The sequence below is a fragment of the Maylandia zebra genome, linkage group LG23 (assembly GCF_041146795.1).
Source record: "Maylandia zebra isolate NMK-2024a linkage group LG23, Mzebra_GT3a, whole genome shotgun sequence".
NCBI classification, from domain to species: Eukaryota; Metazoa; Chordata; class Actinopteri; order Cichliformes; family Cichlidae; genus Maylandia; species Maylandia zebra.
In genome coordinates, this window is record NC_135188.1 from 3,939,850 (window position 1) to 3,957,237 (window position 17,388).

At 42.2% G+C, this 17,388-nt stretch overlaps 2 protein-coding genes across 8 annotated transcripts in view; one reads left to right on the plus strand and one right to left on the minus strand.

Moving 5' to 3' along the window:
* ankrd24 (ankyrin repeat domain 24) lies at window positions 1-12,620 on the minus strand. Of its 3 annotated transcripts, none has more exons than XM_012920121.3 (23): window positions 12,296-12,620; window positions 11,997-12,065; window positions 10,231-10,361; window positions 9,705-9,793; window positions 9,554-9,618; window positions 9,367-9,424; window positions 9,123-9,193; window positions 8,937-9,043; window positions 8,032-8,204; window positions 7,374-7,396; window positions 7,011-7,103; window positions 6,537-6,656; window positions 6,291-6,410; window positions 6,035-6,164; window positions 5,692-5,870; window positions 4,885-5,048; window positions 3,635-4,413; window positions 3,216-3,532; window positions 2,324-2,557; window positions 1,684-1,860; window positions 1,439-1,600; window positions 1,088-1,153; window positions 1-375 (listed from the first exon to the last, which is right to left on the minus strand). In XM_012920121.3, the coding sequence occupies exons 2-23, from the start codon at window positions 12,030-12,032 to the stop codon at window positions 307-309; spliced, it is 3,363 nt and encodes a 1,120-aa protein (XP_012775575.3). In that variant the 5' UTR covers window positions 12,033-12,065; window positions 12,296-12,620; the 3' UTR covers window positions 1-306. The 3 variants fall into 3 exon arrangements, with proteins under 3 accessions (XP_012775575.3, XP_012775576.3, XP_004555050.3); XM_012920122.3 differs by lacking the exon at window positions 12,296-12,620 and adding an exon at window positions 12,153-12,263; XM_004554993.3 differs by lacking the exon at window positions 7,374-7,396 and having other exon boundaries at window positions 7,011-7,084.
* shdb (Src homology 2 domain containing transforming protein D, b) overlaps window positions 12,478-17,388 on the plus strand; it is a 26,051-nt gene continuing 21,140 nt past the window's right edge. Inside the window, exons 1-2 of one of the 5 annotated variants that reach the window (XM_004554990.5) lie at window positions 12,478-12,603; window positions 16,027-16,401. In XM_004554990.5, coding sequence (XP_004555047.1) covers window positions 16,072-16,401 — 330 coding nt within the window. In that variant the 5' untranslated portion in view covers window positions 12,478-12,603; window positions 16,027-16,071. Of the gene's footprint in view, window positions 12,604-12,628; window positions 12,782-12,854; window positions 13,086-15,107; window positions 15,353-16,026; window positions 16,402-17,388 lie in introns of those variants that run through there. The other 4 variants (XM_004554987.6, XM_004554991.5, XM_004554989.3 and 1 more) reach the window with 4 other exon arrangements.

Genomic DNA, 17,388 nt, shown 5'->3' on the forward strand with positions numbered 1-17,388 from the left:
AATTAAAACTATTATATAAAAAAAAAACAAATCAATGCATCTGGTATCGTCTAAATATTCACTCTGTCACATTCACATTCTGCTTTCATAAACTCCTCACATACTACACAATAAAGGCACTCCATGTTCCATTTTTCTATCGGTTGTTTGGGTTACTACATTACAAGCATGCAGCGATACCTGACCACAGATCAGTTGTATTTGGCTTTATACTGGGTACTGGTCCCACAGGCTGCTGTGATAGAGCTGCTATGCTGCCCTGTAGAGGGGACTGGAGCTGAGAGAAACTTGCAGATGCTCTAAATTTCATTGCCCCTCGTGTGTCATCTTCAGGATCTGGAGTAGCAAATGCTGCACCTCTTCATCCATGCGACCCTGTTGACAGACGATGATGCCATCTTGAAATGAAAGGTAACCGATACTGCAAATAGCAGTCCAAGATACTTGTATTTCCAGAAAAACAATGTCACCAACTAAACATTACAATAACTGTCCCATTTTAAGAGAGGCATCAAGAAGACAATTCCTACCTGCTAAAAGCATTAAAGGTAAGCAACTATGCAGCCAGCTCAACAACATAGAACAATAAATTATAACTAGCACGCCAAAAGGTAATAACAAATGAACAATGAACTGAACACTAAAAATCACTGTGATCTAGATAAATCAACTGAAAAATACAGGCGGCAGCCAGTGGTACCCCTCAGGCTCCTATTAGATATACCTTTGGTATCAATTTGACATTGACCTTGAGGTCAAGGTCACTGAGATCTAAATTTGTCCGAGATTTATAGTAGATACACCTTTGTATCAGTTTGAAACTCCTATGTTGCATCATTCTGGAGTTATCACACTCATAAACGTGTGTGTTAGCGTTGCCTGCCTGGCAGGATGACTACAGTACTCTGTCTTTTACAGCTGAGGGTTAAAAAGTCAGAACAACAGGGTCAACAATGTGTACGCACCTGATGTAATTATACAAAGACTGCTGTTGTGTGATCCAAAGTAGACACAGACACACAAACAAATCCTCAACAAATTTCCATTTCAGTCCTAATTGTTGTGCATATGAGTGCACTGAACTGACCTGCACAGCTGCCAGTAAGTGTGAGCGGTATACAGTCACCACTTTTTTGTGCTTTCTCTCCCAATCCTGCAAAAAAAGGACAATATCATTATCATATTACAGTACAAATCTGTCTACAACCCAGTCAGGCCTTTCCAGTCATCAAGTGTAGATCTTTTAACTGTTCCCAGAATTAGATCCAAGTGCACTAAAAGCTGACTTCAGTTATTGTGGTTGTGTTCATTTGAATAAGCTCCCTGCTGGCCTCAGATCAATTATATCTATCCAAACATTTAGAATGAAAAACCACTCAAAACCTTTTTATTCGTCCAGACTTATGAGTACATTTTCACTTTGAATCTAATAGATCACCTGGAGCTGTTGAGTGAGGATGGCAATCCTATTCTGCAGAGCCATTTGCTGTCCAGGGTTACCATGATGGGTTGATGAGGAGGAAGAGGTGATTCCGAGAGGAGGCGAGAGAGCCCCCAGGGCCTCTTTCAGTCGGAACACCTCCTTTGACAGCTCTGTTATCTGCACACATATTGAACACATCACTTTTCACAACCTTGTTCTTCAAGAGCAGCCGTGAACTTCATGAACAGCTAGCATCTCACCTTGCGGTCCTTCTCTTTCACGAGGCTCTGCGATTCCTGGATGTCTTTGTGGAGTTCCTGGATATGGGTTGACTGGGCTTGTAGTTCAGCAAGTTGTTTTTGAACTGTGGCGAGCTGCGACTCTGCGACCTGCCGCTCACTCTTGTTAAAGAGTGCCTCCCTTTGTACCTGGAATACCTGCAGTAGACAAATAATACCAACAGTCTCATCCTGCCTCTTAATAAAAAAAAAAATCTCTGCATTTAGCCGTTTAGTTTATTATTTAAATGCAACAGCAGATGTGAAGGAAAATTCAATTTGGAGTGTCCCTAAAATGAGATTAGATGTACTTTATTTATCCCACATTTGGGAAGTTAATTTTTTTACAGCAATTAAAATCAATTAAATGCAAAAATATATAATAAAAACTTAAATTAGTAGGATAGCTGTATTGCTTTCTGCTGTTTTGTTATATTTTGAATTGGTAGTGCACAAGCAAATTTAGTACATGACTCAGATGGGTCATTGCAGCAAAAAGTACAGAAGTAATGGAGTAGGATAATGTAAAGGCAGGCAAGGAGGGCATCAAGGCCCACAGCTACTGCTGCTGTTGCAAAACAATAACATCTGAGGTCTCACATAATATCATAGACACACAGACCTCAGTGCAGGTCTTCTCGTGTTTACGAGTAAGATCGTTGAAACGGGCCGTGACGGCGTTGATCTCAGCCTGCAAAGAGAGCCGAAGGGCCTCGTGATCCTCCTTAGAAATCAGACCCTGTTCTGCAGCCTTCTGGGATTTCAGCTCTCTCAGTTCCATCTCCTTCTCACTCAGAGCATCCCGAGCTGCTGCTGCACCGCTCTCACTTTCCTGCAGGGCGTGCTGGAGCTCTGCCTGTGAGACGAGCCAGGATTAACTGAAGAGTTTTATTCCGTCTGACCATGTGTGCATTTAAAACAAACTTCTAAAATTTGGAAATTCAATATCAGTATTATTATTATTATTATCATATGCCATTTAATAATGTGCAAGATGGCAAGGTTCATTAACAAGGGATCTGTTTGCTTAAGAGTTGTGGTTGAATAAAATTAAAAGCAGAAGGAGAAGTCAACTAAAAGCACATGTGCATAGCTCTTACTTCTCTCCATACCTCAATAAACAATTTAAAGAAACTGCAAATGCCCATTTTATAATTCGTTGTATTTAATATTAAAGATTTTTCAGGAAAAAATGGAGGCATCATTCAGGCCCTGAAGTTTCATGCTTCAGATAAAATGTATTAATTTTCACTGCAGGCAGATTCACTCACAATTAGCTTTTTACAGAACAATTACAGCAACTTATTACTGTATATTGTGCACGTGAGTTAAGGTGATGAAAAAATGTGAACCTGTCCTTTAAAAGTGGAGGAAATGGTTTTCCTTCCATTTATCAACAAGCTTCTTCTGCTGAGTCTATATTTAACATATTTAAGAAGAGCCCGGCCTTATCAGCTACTTTTGATCACTGACCTTTTGAGCTGTTATTATCATATTTGTACATTTCTGCTGACCTTGACTTTCTCATGCTCCTCTTTGGGAATGGCATCCTGCATGGCCTGCAGTTTAGTCTCCAGTGAGGCAGCCTGCTCCTCAGCATGGCCCCGAAGGGTTTTTTCTTCCTGGAGCTCTTGCAGTGTCTGAGCAAGTTGTTCTGACACCGCCGACAGCGCCTCTTTATGTTTCGCAAGTGGCACCGTGTCCTTCAGCTGCAGGGCGTCCTGTGCCCGGCTCTCTCGCTCGGCGCACAGACAATCCAGAGCCTGAGCTGCTTCCTGCCTCGCTACTTCAAGTTCTTCTCTCACTGCTGCTAAGGTGCGTCTGGAGTGCTCTGATTGGACAGAGGCACAAATAATAACACATGAACTCAACCTGTGAACTAAATACAATGGTTTTCTACTCATGCAAAATGACACTGCATTATCAGTTGTACCTGATATGACTGAGGGCTCTGAACTCTCTGAATGCTCTTCCTCCTCTTCTTCATCTTCCTCTTCTCCGTGTGGTGGAGGTCTGAGTCTCTCCAGCTCCAGGAGGGCATCGTTGAGCCTTCTAGCCACATCCGCCCTCTCCCTTGCCAGCTGCTCACACTGGAGTCCCAGATTCACCTGCACCTCCTCCAGCTCCGAGCGGGGCACACATTTCCTCAGTTCTCCCTCTAGCTCGTGCAAACGCTCCTGAAGGCGATGGACCTGATCTCCATCTCCTGCTCCGCCTCTATCTTTTTCTGATAACCTGCTCTCTGCCAGGGCTGCCTCCAACTTAGCAACGTTGTCACGTAGGCACTTCACTGTTTCTGTATCTTCTATTTTGTCTTCTTTCTCCTCTTCCTCTTTTGTAGACTCCTTCTGGGCCAGAGCAGCCTGGAGTTCCTTTACTTTCTCTGTCAGCTGTTTGATTATGTCACTGTCCGAATTGCTCTGACCCCCAGCCTCACCCGTTCTTTTAGAAAGCTCCTCCTCCAACTCTGTCACCCTGGCTCTCAGCTGCTCTGCCTCCTGGCTCAGGCCTTCCTCTGAAGCCCCAGCACCTGCTGCAGCAATATCCCCTATACCACACTCCACAGAAAGCACCCCGACACGCATCTGCTCCTTTAGCTCCTCCAGCTCAGATTTGGAAGAGGCCAACTGCTCCTCCAGCTCACGCAGCTTCTCCTTCAGAGCTTCTGTATTCTCTGAATCTGCAGCTCCTCCCTGAGAGCGCTCATCATCACTGCAAAACAACAGAGACTTGAAGTGAAATTAAGAAAACATGCTATATTCATATGAGTCAGACGTTTAGTTATTACAGAAAACAACACAAGGTGATGTCCTCAAAAAACAAAAAACAAAAAAAACCCAACGTAAATTCTAATCAATTATAAATATTTAGCCTTTATGAAAACAAGTGACATACAGCTTATTGTTAAACAAACAAGGGTGTAAATGAGTGACTGCTTCAGAATTAGATAACACTTTCTCAGTGTATTATTGAAGTGTTTTGTTGCTTAGCTGCAACACAGATGAGGTTTTATATTTTTTCAAAGAAAAATAATACACATGATGCAACAGCAGTCATGAAGCCTTATGTCACGAGGACTCAATTTGTAAACAAGCACATTTTAGAATGAAGGCCAGAGCCAGTGAACGGGAACTCTTCCTGTGATTCTAGTTTGAAGTGGTAGTATTTCAAATAAATTCTTACTGCTGCTCTTCCACACTTGAAGCCTCTGCTGAAGCCTGGGCCTGAGAGAAGCGCTCCTGAAGGGTTTCATACTCTTTTCTCAGGGTTTCATACTGAACGAGAGGGACAAAGTCCGAACTGGAGGTCTGCATGTCTGTGTCATCCTTCTCGAACATCTCCAACATCTGTACACAACAGAGGTGAAACTATAGCAGCTTATTAAAAACTCAGTTAGCTTCAATATGTGAGCCCAACAGAATGTGCACAGAAAATTCAGGTAGTGTCGTTAGAGTACCACGTTTTTGTGACAGTGTGAGCACATGAGCATATACTGCCAGTTCAATTCAATTTTACTTCAGTTTATTTAAGTCTTTATTGAGTTTGGACTTTTCATGTTTCCAGTGGGGAATGAACAATCACACTATAACAGAATGCTTCATAAAACCATCAGCACTAATAAGCTCTGATTAACTTCAACTAGCATGAACCGGTCAGCATAGAACGCCTGCAAAATGCCTCCATGTCTACATCTGATGTTGCTGTGTTCTATTTATACCTAAATGAACTAACTGCCTGGGTACATTAGTGCACCAAAGTGAAGCATCCCAAAGTTTAAGTGGTCATGACTAATGCTTGAATGAAGGACACTCAGCAACTCTTGAAACAGAATCTTCATCTCTTGCCAGGAAACCAATTAATACTCTTTTGACTACCAATTTATCTTTGTTAATGAGCCAACATAATGAAGGCATGAAAATGGTGTCTGTGCATGTGTGAGAGTAGGTACTTATGCATTAGCTGTGTATTTATGCATTTATGCTGCCTGACCTGAACTTTCAGAACAAGTTCAGCATTCTGGGAAGTAAGTTCCTCTATTTGTTTATGCAGCTCAGCAACAGCTCCTGGGTCTGCAGGGGCAGGAGAGGGGCTGACTGAGTCAATGTCCGTTTGAGAAGAGGCCTCATCCTGAGCAGGGGAGGCTCTGGAGCGCTTGGAGAGCAGCTTTTCTAGAGCGAAAGTTAAAAAGAAACAAAGACAAAAATAAATCAGCATGACTCCCTGACATGAAAGATGTAAGAATACCCAAGTGGCACAGCAATGACACCGGCATGAAGTGCATGCACGCTCTGTGCTAGGGACGGGAACGGTCACAAATATTTGGATCGCATACCTGGGAAGTCCAGCATTTCATCCAGGTCCTCAGAGTCACTCGCCCCAATACCATGGACTGCTTTCAGTTCCTCAAGCAGTTTGTCCCTCTCTGCCTCTGCCTCCTCCAGACGTTTCTTTAGTTGGGAAAGCTAGTGAGCAAACACACATAATATTGGCCACTGCAGTTGCATTCAGAAAGTACAATTTCAATCACTCATGGTTTAAACAAAATAAGGGAATGCACGCAAGGCATTAAGGAGACTCTTGTTCAGTACCTCCTCCAAGGCAGAGAGGGCACTCTGCTGCTGCTGCTCCAAGGCTTTGATCTTCTGGAGCAGACGGCCTCTCTCCAGTCGCAGCCGCCGAATCTCCTCAAACACCTCCTCGTCTTCAGCCTAAAACAAAACAAGCAAAAAACAACCCAACACAAAATAATTAAACCAACGATAGTCTGCCTTTTATGTTAAGATAAAGGAAGAAACCCTTAAAAGCCAAATAAGAGCCAACATTACAGTGCTAACCTGGGGTGACTGCTGGGTTTCTTGAGGCTGGGGAGAGGGAGGTGGGGACTGGGACTGATGGGGCTCTGGAGAGTGGGCAGGAGGAGCTGAACTCTGGGACTTTTGGGAAGGTGGCACACCCTGCATTTTTGAGATCAGAAAAAAAATAATCAAGAGAATCACATCACACAGATCAATAAACAATCCAGTTAATGTCTTGAGAAGCAATGTTGTAGCTTAGAGATTTCACCAAAGAAATGATGGTACAATTAGTATAAACAGGGACACCTGCCAATTCTTTCAGAGTGCCAAGTGGAGCTGTAAACTAAAAATTCATTCACATCTTTTTATTTCCTACAGTCAATCAAAAGAAAATCTTAGGTGTAACATTTCTCAACTATTAAACTAATATCACTTCATGTTTAGGGTACAGGAGATACTGACAACACTGAACAGAGAAATGTTTCGTGCCCACTAACATGTTTCTTACAGTACCTGAAGAGGAGACCGAGGTGGTGGAGGAGCTTTCCGTTTGCGGGGGGTAGTCCCCCCTTGCACTGATGAAGCGGCTGAGGGGGTTTGAGAAGGCTGCATTGAGGTGAGAGGGTGATAACAAGCAAGCAAAGATCAAACTCAACTTAAAAAACAAACAAAAGGGAAAAAATGGAGAAAATCAAGATGAGACAAAAGGTCGCCAACTAAAGAGAAAGAAAGCCAACACAAAGAAAGCAGCACAAAAAAAACAAAACGAAAAAAACAATGACCTCATATTGGAAAACATGCACAATATGATTGCCAAAGTGAGCCATGATCTCATTTATGGAAGGAGTGATGCAGCACAAGAATATGCAACATTACCTCCTCTCCTGCGCCCTCAGAGACTATGTATGCATAGGGAAAGAAACATTAAAGCACTTAAACCTCACTTGCACAGAGACTCAGAAAACAGCTAGAAAAACATGCAGACAATGCCCTGAAATCCCTTTCTAATATGCAGTTTACATGGGTGCCATTCATGTATTATGCAGTAAATCTATGAAAATCTCTCAAATTATTATGAACCGATGTGGTCAGGCATCATGTGCACACCAAATTACCTCCTTCATCTTCTCAAAAAAAGTCAAACATCTGTTTTCCATGTAACCTATCAGCAAAGTCTTTGTTGAGAGATAAAAGCGGAAGCAGCCTTTTTCATTTTTATGCCCCACTTTACAATCACGCCCAGCTGTCCTTCTGATCCACTTCCCTCTATTACAGTTGTTTTCCAAGGAGGCCAATGAGAATGTCTGGATCTGGAATATCACAGCAACTCAAACCATACTCTGGGTCTGATTATCTCTGGAAAGTCACTGTGTACCATGTGTTACAGTGGGGATCAGAGTAGCTGTGTTTTCACCATTCCCAAACATTCAGTAATTTGATTGATTATCTGAGCTGCACTACTGAGACAGGTCTTTTGAGATCTTAGAACAAAAGCAAATGCAAACACTACTGAAAGAAAACTTGGGCCTCATACCTGAAGGTACTCCATCCTGCAGCATCTCAATGATACGTTGGTTGCCTGTGGTTACGCTGTAGTCGGTAGCTTTGTGTCCGAGGCCGTCGACCAGCTGTGTGTTGGCCCCACCTCTCAGCAGAGCCTCTACAGTCTCAACGCTGTCACTCTCACAGGCCAGCATCAACGCAGACCTGTGACCCCACACAATATATAATTACAAGGCAATAAAAAAAATACTTACGATGAGGAATGCAATACAAAAAGAAACTACAGAAGTATTAGAGAATGTTTATTTCTTTCCAGGCCTTCACTTACATATTGTGCAGAGTTATCTCGTTTGGCATGTCAATCATTGCAAAATAAAATATGCTAAAAAAAGGCGCAATGTTTCATTTTGTTCAAAGTTTCCAGTTATAAAAGTCAGGATGTGTTTTGAAAAACAAAAAACAAACACACTGCAGGATACTCAATATGAAGCAGAAAATACTGCAGTTTTTCATTTTATGTCAAATTTGTGTCTTTTCCCTTGTTAATTTTAACCCGAGGACTGTTCTCTAGTAATCCTCTCCAAGGGGCCATCTAAAGCCAACCCGAAAGCTGTTGCCCCAGCTGGAGATCCTGACCTGCATCCCTCCAAATCTCTCGACTACTGGAGTAATTCTATGGGAATCCTTTCTGCAGACCCAGACTGCTGTGGGAGTAATCCTGAAGAGATTTTATTTTTGTTCTAGCTTAGCTAGAGGGTTCTAGTGGTTTCATGACACTTTCTAGTGATGTGAAATTCCAACCTGTTTGACATTTCAGTCATTGCATCTATAATGATTTCAAGAAACAGGAAATGAAGGCCCAAGCAGTCATACCCTGCCTCACCAAGCCATGCAAGGAAAACAATATTTGGGATACTATCAATAACAGTTCACTACCTTCCTTGATTATCTTGTATGTTTGCATTTGCACCTCGACCCAATAGAAAGACACACAGTTCCACTCTACTCATCTGGGCTGCCAATATCAGAGGGGTGGCCCCGTCCTGAAAAAAATAAATAAAAATAAAATTTATTTTGGGTCAGCAAAAACAGCAAACCAAACAGCTAAATTGTCAAACTTACAGTGTCCTGGGCATCCAGATTGGCTTTAAAGTCCCACAGGGTCTCAGTGCAGGACATGCAACCACTGACCGCTGTGAGTATAACCAGCGTTCAGGCAATTAAAAGTTTGCATATAGTACGTTTTGCAATGACATGATTAAATTCAACTGAATTTCTAAACAGAACGATCAATAAAATCTTGTTATAAGCAAACTGTTATGGAATTAAATAAACTGGTGTAATAATTTTATGCTGTAACAGCGACCTGCAAGATGGAGCGGTGTCCTTCCAATGCTGTCCGTGCAGTCTACCGCCATTCGTTCCTGTTAGAGGAAACAAGCACGCATCATTGGTAACCGGATAAATATTTAAAATAATGGCCATTATTTTTATTAATGATTTCAATAATTAATTGATTAGCTATGGTGTCATTGTTGGGTTTTTTTTTTTACCTGTAACAGCCTCTTTAAGCACTCAGACTGGCCATTTTTGGCTGCAAGATGAAGGGCGCTGAAGCCTGGAGTCAGACAGTTACATGTATTTTATAAACAGCCCAGTGGCTTACAGGATACAACTATGTTTCTGTTTAATAAAATCCCTCACCAGCCCCATCGGTGACGCTGATGTCTGCACCATGAGAGATGATAACCTCCAGACAATCTAGCCGGCCTCGGGATACAGAGAGGTGAAGCCTGTCAGGAGAAACAGGACATGCCACCACATCTTACAGGTGAGAGGATAAAAATAAAAATGGCTTTTATTTCTGCATTTCTATTGCAAAATGTCACAATTAGTGATCCTTCTCATCAGTTAAGTTTCAGCTCAAGATTCTAGTTACTTTTATTTACACTTGTGGTCATAGATTGACATTCCCTAATTATGGACATGAATGTGATTGTAATTTAAGTTTTTTAATGATTTCTTTGGACAGTTTTTTTTCCAGAGTTTTTGTCTAAGGTGCACTTTTTGGTAACTGTTGGTAAGTTTCTGGCACAGGTCTAGCTGATATTTGACCACTCTTCTTGGCATAAATGGTAGAGTTCATTTGAACTGGTTGGCTTCCTGGTACTACCTGGATACAAATTTTCAACAGGGTTGAAGGCACAGCAGACTTAGGCACTCAACTTACGCCGACTTGCCCTCAGCATCCAGCTTGGTAGGACAGAGACCTTTTTTGACAATGAGAGCTGAGACTTTATCGGGTTCATTCTGCTCCACAGCCTGCAAGAGCCTTTCATCACTCTTACTCCAGTCCTGACTCTGAGGGGGCCAAAACAGAGAACAGGTCACCACGAAAACTGATACCGTACCACTTCTCTTACCATTCAACACAACAGTTGACTGAGAAATATGGAGCAGTTAGAATGGGCAACAACTAGTGATAATGATCCAGTAAAGAAAAGAAAAACACAGTAAAGACAACAGAGCACAACAATTTTATAGTTTATGCAAAATAACTTAAATACAGAAATATTATAAACTACGGAGGCAAAAAAATCACTTATATTTCTATGTGATACCTACTGGCAGCGGTAGCAGGCTGAAACAAGGACAGAACCTCTTCATCAGGCTATAAACAGGCTGTTGAGGATCCATGCTGCTAACAGGGTGTCACACACAACTAAATACAGCTACAGTATACGAAGCCACCGCAGTGTTTCCTATCAGACAATACACACTGCCACCTGGCTTCATAACAATACAAACACACTCCAAATGATCGAGAGAAAAAAATCAGCTACCCCTAAGTTTCTTTAAGCTACCCTTTAGAGGTCAGAGCAAAAACACAGCAAAGCTCTACCTACCAGAGAATGTATGCTCTTGTGAAATCATACCTCCAGTGAAAACGAAGGACTGTCACACATAAACTGTGACGCACTTACACATAACACAGCTATTTTCTGTCCTCCCTCTCCGCATTTAAAACAGCATCCTTTCGTCCTGCTCCAGCTGCTAGCAGAGTCGTAACAGTCTATCCACTGCACCACACACACTCTCCCTCCTTTCCTCACTGCCCTCCTTTCTCTAACCTAACATTTTCTCTTGTGCCTTCCTCTCTATAGCCACCTCATTTCTTTTCTTCATTAGTTTTTTTTTTTTTTTGCCAGGTCTTCCAACAGTACCCCTTGGCGTCAGCGTCACAGATCTGTGCCTCTGCAGCTTCAGAGTAGGGCCTGTGCGATGTGAGGACTCAGCAAAAACAGGAAAAGGGAGCTGGACAAGCTGCACGCTGCTCTGCAGGTTTGGGACGTCATTTATAGGGAACGGGAGAAAAGCAAGACACAAACACAAATAGGTACAAACCACAAAAACAGGACAGCCCGAACTAGCAATTTCTCTTTTCTGCACAAAGAAAAGCCTATAATTGTTCTAAAAGCATCACCACCATGAAAATGCTAACACAAGTAGGTCTAGTTAGATAAACCAGCAACTTTCAGTGCAGCCTATCAGTTTGAATACACCACACTGCATCGTGTAGAGGATTGCTATAATTCTCTGTTGGTTCTTATTTAGAAAGTAAAGTTAACATTTTAAACAGCTTTCATGTGAAAAGGGATGACAGCAGGATAATAGGAGCTATTTGTGTGTGCATGTGTGTGTGTGCAGGTACATGTGAATAATTGAGGGCTACCTGAGATCTCTGGTTACAGCTGCAGTCTGGAGACAGTCCTGCCTTCCTGCTGCTCAGTGACACCAAATCCCACTGCCCCCCATTACACATACACACAGAAAGCAACCTGGGACTGTATAAATGACTACATAACACAGTCCAGTTCAACACCTTAACATTCATTTAAAAACCAAATAACTTGAAGCAGCATATCAGACAGGTGTGCTCCTTTAAAACATACCCACCTGTAAAACTCAAGATGCCACACAACAGATGGCTCTTACCTCAATCTTTTTAAATTTTGCTTTCAGGCTTTTCATAACGGTTGGACAGCCTTTGTCTAAACAGGTGCACTGCAAAGTAAGAATAAAAAAAAAGAGCTAAAGTTAAAATGCTAGTGTAATTCTCAGTGGGTCTTAAGGAGGGTTTGATTCATTTACCCATTACTCAGCTCTCAACAGTGGACCAGCCACAGGGTAAGTACTAAAATTTGGGGAGTACATAGGGAATGCACCACCAGGCTAGCATCAACACTAACGCAGTTCATGCAGACACACAATTGCTGGAGAAACGTGCAGCCTACCCGTGGACGACCGTCTAGCTCCAGGTGAGGGTTTCATCTGTCCCACGAGCTCCTCGCGGCAAAATACTGAAGTCACTGCTGCCTGGCGGACAGCAAGAATGCGCCCGCCCTAATCGTAAATTAACCAATCAGCACTGCAGGAAACGCCGGATCAGCGTTTGATTGGAGATGATGGATGGCAACTTTGTTCTGTCGCGTGCAGCACAGCCAGCCAAAGGCAGACTTGTTCTAAAAGTTGTGGTTTCAAGAAGCGTAGAGAAGCAGTGACGAGCACAGGCGTTTCATAGGGTGATGGTGACATTATCGAGGTATTACGTCATATATGATTTGTTGTTTTGTCGCTGTTTTCTGCGGGTAGTGGTAGCGGTGGGAAAGTTCCACAGTTTAGAAAATTTTAGCCAATCACAGAAAGTAAACCTCACCAATGGCAACACTGGAGGGCCCGACCCCGGAAGCAAACACCTTTATGTAATAAGAAAGAGTGAGGTGAGGGAAAATAGAATTTACCTTAATGTTACTGTATTACAGGTGCCACGTAAAGACTAGTGTGTGTTTTACTAGACTGATTCGCTTTACTGCCTCTGCGGGTTATTTTTGTTTTTTTGTTTGCAGTTGCCCTGTTCTTTGTCATAACTGCAAGTAACTGACAAGTAAGTTAACTGTGGTTAAAGTGGGACACTGGTGTGCTCATGCTTATTAAAGAGCACATGGAATGCAATGCACACCAACCACCAAATGAGGGCAGTCGATGCAAGGCAGATGAAGCTATGGAAATCCGCTGCTTCTACAGGTCTGCTTTGCACCCCCCCCCCTCACTATCTCCTTTTGTCAAGGCAAACGCTTATGCTGACATTAAGATTAAACTCAAGGCTTTGATATATGTGTGCATCACTGTGTATGTGTGAAACCTGTAGTATGTTTGTGTTTGTCAAATTTCATAAATGATAGCACATTGAAGCCAAAATCTGAGTGAAGCTTGGAGTTCAGAGGAAATGTCACCTCTATATTTAGCCCGTTATAATGAGGCAGCCTTATTAATTCTATGAAAAGAAAAATACAGAGCTTCTTTTTCTGTTATGTAACTGCGGTTATTTTGCATGGAAAAAACTGCAGTCACTATTTACCTGTCTGATTGTGTGCCTGTCAGTCTGACTGTCTCTGATTTCATGTCGGTGAGAGATCCAAATTTTCCATTTCAGTTTTTCTCCCCTCTGTGCTCTCCATGTGTCCTCCTCTTGCTCACTCTGACAGCTTGCATGTCTGTTCATCTCTGATTGTTCCATCTACTGCTTAGTCTCTGTCTTTGAGTTCTGGCTTTCACCCTGGTCGGGATGGAAATAAAAAATTAGATGTGTCCTCAATATGGTACTCGCTAGGGGGTTAGAGGAGGTGTTGGATTGAAGGGATTGTGCAGATGAAAAAAGGGGAAGGTGTGACTAAGGGGAGGGGGAAGAGAAGAGATATTACAGCTACAGTGAAAGATATGAGAGGAGATAAAAATTCAAAGGTGGAAAAGAAAGGGCAGGGGAAGAGATATCGGGAGCTAGTAAAGCTCCAGGAAATAATGACAACCAAAAGATGGCTTTTTTCCGTTGTCATCTGGGAGAAAAGATTGTAGGTAATTTGATAACATGATTTTGTGGGGACGGCATATTTTTGTTAATAAATATATGGATCTAATTCCTATAAGATAAAATCTTTAGCACAATGCCCATATGATAACGACTGATTCTCAGACTACTTAAACCTCACAATGAGACTTTGTTTTCAACTCTGGAAACTTTCTTTTCCCCAATAAGAATAATGGCAGGCATTTAGTGGCTAGTGAAATTGAATCCCTTCTTCACATTTACTGCTTCACTGCTATAATTGATTTAAATTGAGCTGCAGGGCCCACAAAGATTTGCATTCACACTAATAAAGTGCACTCAGATTTTTTTCAGAAACACCTGGAGCCATGTTTTTGATCTCTTGACCCTCTTTAGGTATGGAGCCAGTACTTGGTAAACACTGGTGGAGACAGACTCAGTAGGCACAATGGCGGAGATGTAAAAAGCTAGATGGGATAATGTTGATGGCTGTGCTGATAGTGTGGTGGGGGTGGATTCTAGCTTGCTGACCTCATCCTTTCTCTCTCACCCCTGGGAGAAAGTGAGCTCATAAAGAAAGAGGCATTTACGGTCTTTTAACAGACTTAGATGGTCCTTAACCGCTGTTGCACACAATCCAATTTTCCTGCCTGTGCAGTGGATGATGTGACGTTTGTGAGAGGATGAAACACATTCAGAGAGGTCAGTAAGGATTGAAAAGAGAAGATGAAACACAAACATCCTTAAGTTTTTCCTCAGAGTGGATGGGACTTGATGCCTTTTGGCATCTTGTTTGTGTGGTAGGGCTTTCTTTTGTTTGGTCCCTACAACCCTGATCATGTTGTCAACTGCGTGGGAAGCAGATGACATTTTCAGTACTATTAGTGCGTTTGAAGTTCCCAGTTGTTAAAGGCAAAATCATTTAACTTACCTAGACTGACGCTGAAACATTAAAATTGTCCGATGATGTCATGCGAATAAATAATGCACAAGTTTGGATGACATTCGTGCGAGGTGTTTTTTTGTTTTTTCTTTATTTCAGCTCCTAGATTCAATTTTTGATTTGTGCTCCTCGTGCACCGCTTTAAGAGGATGCAGCTATTGTTGAAGCATGTGCGATGTGCAGATATTTCAATGAATGAACGGTCGGCTGACTGCGAAAGGGAGTAGGATGATATTCCACAGGGAATGAAGCACCTCCCCTTTAATCGCTCGGTTGAGTTTCTCTCGGAGCTGTAGTCGGTCTCGTCACTCGCGCATTTTCCGCCAGTCGTTGGAGGAACTCTGCTGGATTTCAGGGCTCTTGTGTTAGAAAGGATACTGTTTGTTTTGGTTTTTTTCTTGTGCTTTTGTGGAATAAAAAGTGGAAGTAGAAGGTTTTGACACTTGTCGGTGTCGTTTTGTTGTCATCGAGATGGAAAAACGCGGAATTAAGCATCCAAAGTGGCTGAAGGACTGAATTGGCTGGGTGAGTGAATGTGCTTTCGGAGCGCAGCGCTCGCTCTGGCGTTTAAATTCAGTGTTTTGGTCATTGCTTTTGAGGGGAAGTTTAGGGAAATCCGCGTATCTTCGGCTTTCTGAAATAAGACTGGGTCAAAACTGAACTTATTAATTTGTTTTCCTCAAATTCCAAAAAGTGAAATCGTTAGAATTTAAAACAACTTATATTTATTTAACTCCTCGTCTATTTCTAATATTCTCTTCCACACTTTGCTTTTACTTTTGTATCACCGCGTTAGAGTCGCCTTTTATTGCTGGGGTGTGAAATGTAATTGCAGCCTTGGGCAAAGTCCAGATGCCAGACGTTATTGCTCCCTGCGTAAAACAAAAGGAGTGCGTAAAGCCCAGCTGTCGGTGTAGTTTAATGTCACACGAATGCATGTAAAAGCACCGAAATCGTGGCTCTGTGATCAGGGGGAGATAATCCTACACAAATATTGTTAGTGAAGCAGGACCTGTGGATTATTATCGTCGCGGGTTTTTTTTTTTTATAATTGAAAGATTTAATTTTTAATCATTGACCTGTCACATTTAGAAAAGCACAAAATCTCACAAAGCAAATCCAGCACATAGCTCACAAAGCCTTACAAGAAAAAAAGGTAAAGCAATAACCCTTTATCTGTCCATGTCTATCTCCTCCAGCCTCCTTCTCTCCCTTCACCACACACTGGCATATTTGGAGTGGAAATGGCCAAGTGGTTAAAAGACTATCTGAGCTTTGGCAAGAAGGTGCCTCCACAGCCTCCAACACCAGACTACACAGAGAGCGAGATCCTCAAAGCCTATCGGCTCCAGAGAGACCTCGATTTTGAAGATCCCTATGAGGACTCAGAAAATAGATCCAGGGGAGAGTCTGGAACTTCTGAACCTGCAACACCTGTCTATGGGTCTCCCATGAAGTCATCCAGTGTGGACGTGAAGTCTCCTAAACACAGACTGATCAAAGTGGACTCACAGGAACTGGGACGCACCAAGATCCTACTTAGCACCATCTCTTTAGAGGATCAGCAAGAGCCCGTGAGTTTCTCTTTGTACCTATATAAGGAAAAATGTAGGCGATGACAAGCTTTTTATGTGGCCTATCTCTTGAGAACTAGAGGGATGACCGGAAGGCTAGCGAAGGAAAGAAACTCTCCCACTTCTCTCATCCCATTTTCATCATTGTGACAGTTTTATTGATCAGACTCCATAAGCAAGTGACTTTAATTTGTGTCTGAAATATGTGTTGTTTACATAAATCATGATATGTCCTATGCAACACATAATCTTACTACCTTAGATTGAAGAAAGAATTATTGATGGCTTGAGCGGACCATTGAATCAGAGAGGGTCACAGTCCCCTGAGTTTATGTCCTATAAATAATAGATGTGGTTTGGTTTTGCAAGCTGAGAGAGACCTCCACATGAGCAGATGTTAGGAACCATATACTGTATGGTGTATGGTGATATGTCAAGGGCCAAAGGGAGCTGAAATTTATTCTTTGGCGCTGTTTGGGTCATCAGGACTGTATTGCTCTCTTGGCTGCGTGCGCTGCATATTGTGCTGTAGAAAAGCTACTGAGAATTACAAAAAAAAGGCAGATGTTAACAGAACGACTGAAGAAAAAAATAAAAATCTTACAGCAGTATGGTGTACACATCAACTCGGCAACATATGTTGAATAAGTTATGGAATATTTCCGGCTTTTCATCACTGCAGTTAAATCTATGACTCCACTCATGGAAAATGCTACAAGTGCAAATGTCCTGAAGTGGCTTGAAGTAGCAGTCTTAACTGAAGTCAATAGCTCCCCTCTCTGCCCCACTCTTCTTCTGTTCTCATTAATTTCCCATGGTCTGTGGGAACATCCGCATTCTAATTAACATTGCAGATTCCTGTGCATTGATAGATAACCTGTTACAGAATCAACATGGGATTAGGATGTAATTTTACCAGGGCGTGGATGTGTTTATCTTGAAATTGGCCAGCAAGTCTCGCTACAGTGATTTCCTTTGTCAGAGAGT